The 6,659-nt window shown below is 29.4% G+C and overlaps 1 protein-coding gene across 1 annotated transcript; it reads right to left on the bottom strand.

Annotated features, from left to right (window-relative positions):
• Positions 1-10: 10 nt before the first annotated feature.
• On the bottom strand, positions 11-3,257 carry LOC111615449 (transcriptional regulator CBF1-like). The gene is made up of 3 exons (XM_023356858.1): positions 3,031-3,257; positions 2,141-2,589; positions 11-569 (listed from the first exon to the last, which is right to left on the bottom strand). Exons 2-3 carry the CDS (start codon positions 2,508-2,510, stop codon positions 31-33), a joined length of 909 nt encoding a protein of 302 aa, XP_023212626.1. The 5' UTR covers positions 2,511-2,589; positions 3,031-3,257; the 3' UTR covers positions 11-30.
• Positions 3,258-6,659: the final 3,402 nt, after the last annotated feature.

Genomic DNA, 6,659 nt, shown 5'->3' with positions numbered 1-6,659 from the left:
ATAATATTAACTTAGAATTTACAGAATATTCTATTTCCTCCTTGTTTCGTGTTGCAATCTTGCAAATCGTTTTGAAAGATCCTCGTTTAATTTTTTAGCCGTTTTAAGTTCTTTTTCGCACTTGTCATTTTCTGCTTCTAATTTTTTTATATATTCTATTGCCTTCTGCAAAACCAAATTCATCGGTTTTTTATTTGGCAAGTTTGGGATTTGTTCGGCTAGGAATGCAATGTCTCTCTTTAGTGCGTGTCTTCGGTCTCTCTCTTTCGTATTGTGGAGAGCTCTCGTTCTATCGTCCATTCGCTTTTTACCTTTTCTCCTCTTTCCTCCATTATTTTCTCTATTTTCACTTTCCGACATATTCATTTCAGCATAATTTCTACGTCTCGGTCGACCACGACGTGGACGATTTACGATTTCTGCGTTTACAGTCACAAGAACATTTTCTGCCATGCTTCTACGACTGTTGTCGTCAGTAACGTCAATTTCACTTGTGTCTATATCTACAATTTCATCTACATTAATATTTTCTATTCCATCTTCAAAATTTAGATTTTCAATTTCTTCATCTGAAAGAAAAGTTACATCATAAATATATAATAATAATTATTAAATTATAACAAATTTGTTATAAAAGAATAGTTATATTTTTAAATTTTCTAAATTATCAATATAGATAATCTATATTTAGTTGGTATAAAATATAATCCTTAAGGAATATCAGGTAAGTATATACACCTTGTACTACAAGAGACTCACTTAAAATTGAACAACGTTCAAATCTCTTACAAGCACAAAGATCTATAAAAATAGAACAAATACTTGCTTCATTATTAATAAATCTTCAAATCAAAGTCATCAGGACATTTTCCTCTCTTGCTTTCACTTCTATCAAGTTATCAACTAGCTCCTTGTTATCTTCATGCAATGAGGAAAATGTCTTAATAACTTCTTTTGAGGCTTCTAAACCTTACTATTGAACCAATAAAAGAACCTATATTTTTACATCTTAGAAAGCTTTTAGCATTATAGAACATGTCATTAAATATTTTCAGAAATGCATCATTTCAATCTGATTAGATTGACATTTTTAATAAGGGCAATGGGTCTCCAATAACAATTTTTGAATTAATATAGTTAATTGAATATAATTATCTATTAACACAATTATCTTTATCCATTGAATTACAGTAGACCCCTCCTATAACACTGTAGATAATTCCGTGTTGTACGAGCCACTTAGATTTTACAAATACTTATGCCGGGCTGTGAACGGCTCACGTATTTGTAAAATCTAAATGTCTCGTATAACACGGAATTATCTACAGTATTATAGGGGTCTACTGTATCTATATATCAATAGAGTATTTTATTATTATAAAAACAAACATGAACACAAGAATTGAATTAATTAAAACTGTTGTTTTTGTAATATTGTCTATTCAATTTTAGATGTTAGATAACTTAAATTATGCCAATAATATACTGAAATATACAATCTTTTGATTATATAGAACTGAGCAACATTTATCCTTTTACATAGAACTGGCTTGACTCTTAAAAATCAAATTCATTATGTCCTAAATGTCTGATCTCAGTCAAACTATATATTTGGAGGATGAGTATGTCACATGATTGGCCAAATAGATTCCTACTATAATTATTGGAATTTTATGTCAAATTCTGGCTCATAAGGCATTTCTAGAGCTTTAAGAATGAGTAATTCTGTAACAGATTTATTATTACTTTAAATTAAACCAACGATAAATTCTTCACTTTATTTAAAAAAAAAACTAACTAACTAAATATCTTTCCGTTTCGACTATTTTTCGTTTAAAATTAATAAAATTATACTAAAATAAATCTTAAATATTGAAGGTCTTTGTTTCAACATTCAAACAATTCCTTCGAAATTTGAAAATTTAATAAATTATATACTTCAACCAATCAGGTAACGTAAAACTAATTTTTAAACATCTACAGTAAATTACGCGCTTCCATTTGTTGAAACTGATGACGCCATCGCAGCGTAGTTTCAGGAAGTGGAGGTTTTAGGTACAGTGTTGCCACGTAATGATAATTTTTTTTAATATATTTTTATCTAATCAGAAAACGTTTAAAATATGAATAATTTATTTACCTTTATTTATTATGTCATTATCGGCATATTCGGAAGGATTCTGCGAATATGTATGATCTTGATGAATAGTTGGAATGTTAAGTTGATTCGGTTCTATACCCGAAACACTAACTTCTTGATCGTTATTTAATTCTATAATTAAATTTTCGGGTACATAATTGACTATATTAGAATCTTGGCTCTCGTTCCAACAAGAACCTTCAAATGAAATTGGGCTTATTGATGTATCGAGACTAATTTCTCTGCTTATTTCTAATATTTCTTCATATCTCGGCTCCGAATCGGTCAACATTGCATCTTCGAAAAGAGAATTCGGATTCAAATTGGAGTAAAGAAATGAATCATCTCCGTTATCTGGTACGGGTGCCATACTAACAGCACACAAACTGCAATCCGTAAAGAAATCCGACAAAAGTCGATTGGGATCGGCAATACCAAGTAGAGAAATCCTATAGTAAAAAAATAATATTTAGAAAATTTAATATATATCAATTACTATCAACAGATGTCGCTCTGCTAACATCCTTTAAAATACATGATATATCAAGCTAAAAATTCAAATTTAAAAGTTATTTTTTTTATGCTAAAATAACTTTAAATTCGATAAAATTATTATATTAATTCAATATTAGATAAATTGAATTAATATTAATACTTTTAATAGCAATATTTCAGTTTAAAGCATGAAGATATACACCATATTGCACAACATGAGGTAACCATACGTTGCTGTCTACTAGTTAAAATCTGGGCAAAATAATAATAAATGGACTGTTCCGAACCCGAAAAGAGATTATTACAATCAAATAATAATCTGATAAATATATAAATTAAAGAAGAAAAGTCATCTAATCATATGTAATAGCATATATAGTGTAAGCGAGACATACCTGAATACTTGGAAGGATCAGAAATAAAATTTAAAAGTTCCTCTCACGTCCCTGGATCGAGAGATGGACCGTGTTTGACTTGCTGCTTAACGGAATTCGATAAAACAACGTGAAATAGCAAAGACATCAACATAATACACGAATGGAAAGATTGTTGTTTAGTGTCGGCGAAGTAAATGGCCGACATTCACACAAGGCGCTTTACATCCAACCTATTGATAAAATTGTATCCTTCCGAATACCTGCTACGTCATCCGATCGTCAAGTTAAAAATTAACATTAAATTAAATAATATTTAAATAAAAACATAAATATAATTACATCCTTGTAATAAAATAAATATTGTTTCTAAATTTTTAATTAAATCTACGAGTTTTATTAGGAACTATTTCGTGTGACGTTTTCTTTGTTGGAATTAGCGGGAAATGTTGAGTGGGCGTGGTTATTAGCGTAGAGTAACCAATGAGCGTATAGATGTATAGTCACGTGCCTATTTTTATATTTTAAATTTTCTCTATTGGGCATAATTAATCGAATGAATCATTCGTGATGTCATCCGTGGAAAAGTCGTTTTAATAGGAAAAATAAGCATTATATTCTTATTAAATAAATTAGAGGAATTGTTCTTCTGCAAAAGTACACTATAATCTTATTATTATTAACATAACGGCTGAGTAATCACCATTTAACGTAGATAATCTACACTTACTATTATTACAGACACACGTTATTCAATAAGAATAGGAGCGTGTCAGAGGCGGGAGAACGGAAACAATGTTATGAATATTTAATTATATTAATTATATCAGAAGGTGATTTATAGATATATTAATCAATTCTTTTAAATTAAGAATATTTTGTTAAAATACGTCCTGTTTTAATGTTTAATTTAGAAAATGCTGAATAAATGAACTAACGAATTAACTAGGCACAAGCATATACAGTATTAACGAAATACACTTTCTGCTGATTAAAACACTAAAAATATCTAAAGTTTATTAATAAATAAACTAGAATAAATCTTTTTAAATCCTCTGTTTTTCTATCAACGTAATATCGATTATTAATCACAAATCATCACTTCTTTATAGCTTTTCAACTTAAAAGAAGTAGTTATTTAGCTTTATTTTAGATTATTAATTCTTATTGTTTAAAATAATGGTCATTTTTCACGAATACATTGATAAAAATTACTATTCTTGCTATAGGCCTATATAAGTTAAATCGTTTATTATAAGTTACTATTCTGCTATACATTATGATCTAAAAGGATATATTTTATATGGCCGGAAGCCATATTTAATATTAGTTATTTAAAAACCATTTTTTGGATAGCATTAAAGTTTTAAATAGCGAATAAAGTTTAAAATTAAATAACAATGTAGTCTACACTTAAAAAGATTATTCTAGATACGTGATGGCTCAAAAAGTCAGTGTTATAAGGGCCAAAAGCCAAAAATGTTAAGGCCAAGGCCTGAACATTTTTACATACATAATAAAGTTAACTGACTTTTAGGGCATCCTGTAATTTTGGATATAAATTTTACTAAGGTATAAATTTAAAAACTATATTTAATTAACTATTTGTTATATAAGTAAGAAGCATTTATTATTTATTTAAATTTCTCCTACTTATAAATCAACATAAATGATCGGTTATTGAAAATATTTGAATTATAGTAATAAAATTGTAAGGTAAAGTACAATTTTATTTTAAAATATAGTGTCTATAATGTCAATTAATTTTAGAATTAACTAGCTGCAAGGACCCGCTTCGCTGGGTTTTTATTTGTATGTAATATAGTTTATATATATATATATAAGACTGTAATCTAGAATCTAGTTGCAAGGACCCGCAAAAACGCAAAAACGCAAAAAAAACCGCCTGTAAATCTTGCATGCCGCTTTATATTAACACTTCCTTTGTTACTCAACACTTCCATTGTTAACACTTCCACTGTTAACACTTCTATTGTTAACACTAGTGCACGAATGGAGACTTGGGGCTACTACCACATACAAACACCATTCATGTGCGATGTGTAGTTTTGGCTGAAAAGTGAAATATAGGGACACACACGTGTGTGTCCCTATATAGTTTATGCCGTTGAAATAAATCTATATATATCTATATATAGATTTATTTCAACGGCATAAACTCAAAAAATAAGTTTCACAAAGCCATAAATCTTTATTTATATTTTATTTTTGAGTGGAAAGGAAATATTTTCAAATACTTGGAGATGTGTGAATGAAGAAAGATTATTAAATAAAGCTGGAGTTGTGACACAAAGGATTATAGACCCAAATTTGGGGAAAGGAAGGAAAAGAGATAAAGGACAAAAGATAAAAAGTAGTGAGAAAGGTTAAATAGATCTTCTGTTATGCAAATATTGACCCTTAATTTTTCAACCTTTGTCACTTCTTTACTTTTTGTCCTTTCTCTCCTTTCCCCGCATTTGGGTCTATAATCCTTCCAGCGTTGCAAGATTTGGCTACATTGCGCCAAATGTGGCTACTTTTTTTGTTTGACGTAAAAAATATAATTTGGCGCTTTGGCTACTTTTTGGGCTACATATTATTTGTAAATATATTAGTCGAATAAAAATGCACTTTAAAATGGTGTTTCGTCGCTTTTTATTAATTAAAGACCCAAATTAAACAAATATTTGTATTTTTCAAATAAATTTTCGTTTGTCTCTTTTATAATAAATGAATTTATCTATTTCTAAGTAAAAATTGAAAGTGTCTGTAGAAGTAATTTTTTAAAATATCTTTTTTTCGTGATAAAGTCTTAATACTTATTATTATAATCTAAACATGTTAATCCTTAAATATACTTGTATATTGGCCATAAGTGTATATAGTTGTGGCTCAAAACTCCTTGACTTCTTTCAATGCGGCCCAGAGAAACAAAAAGGTTAGACACCCCTGATCTAGAGGAACGAAAAGAAGCAACGGGATGGCAGTGAGTGCTGGATGCAGCATCCTGACTGAACGGTGAATCATAGGACAGGAGGGTTCGGGTCACCGATAACCTTTCTTTCCCTTTCCACCTTTAAAACGGATAAAAATAAACATTATCTTTAATAGTTTCCGAGTGGGGAGAACAATGTACGATAAGGACACAAAATGTGAGATTCGTAGAAAAATTTTTATAAGATTATTTCCAAGCTTTTCTCGCAAAGGAAAATGGGTTGGGGACTTTGGGTATAAGTTTACGAAACTAAGGGGAACGGTGGCTCGAAATAGTTCGGAAATACAGTAGAACCTCGCTTATCCGGACTAATTGGGGATGAAGGTAGTCCGTATACAGAAAAATTCGGATAATCGAAACAAATAATTTAACTTGTCTTTTAATGATAATACAACACGTTTTCTTTTCGATGACATATCGGTAATATTAAAAATAAATACTGTATTTAAATCGTGATCAAATTTTCAAGAAACAAATGTTTGTATTGAATTTGGACTATTACTGACCAGCGTTAACAGACTACCTATTGTTTAAAAGGCCCTCTTGTGGCGCAAGAAGACGGATTTTATAAAATAAAAAGCAGTTGAAACTGCATTTTTATGAATAAAAATTTGACAAACTATTTATCGTTTTATGACGAGTAAAATTTTTT

This window comes from Centruroides sculpturatus, unplaced genomic scaffold (assembly GCF_000671375.1).
Source record: "Centruroides sculpturatus isolate CEXI.00-Female unplaced genomic scaffold, Cexi_2.0 scaffold2331, whole genome shotgun sequence".
NCBI classification, from domain to species: Eukaryota; Metazoa; Arthropoda; class Arachnida; order Scorpiones; family Buthidae; genus Centruroides; species Centruroides sculpturatus.
Note: the sequence above shows the minus strand (reverse complement) of the source record. Positions and strands in the feature narration are given on the sequence as shown.

Coding starts and splice junctions, on each gene's coding strand:
- LOC111615449 (XM_023356858.1), bottom strand. CDS start 2,510: ATGGCACCCGTACCAGATAACGGAGATGATTCATTTCTTTACTCCAAT. Junction 570..2,140: donor TAATGACATAATAAATAAAG/GTAAATAAATTA, acceptor CTTTTCTTTCAG/ATGAAGAAATTGAAAATCTA.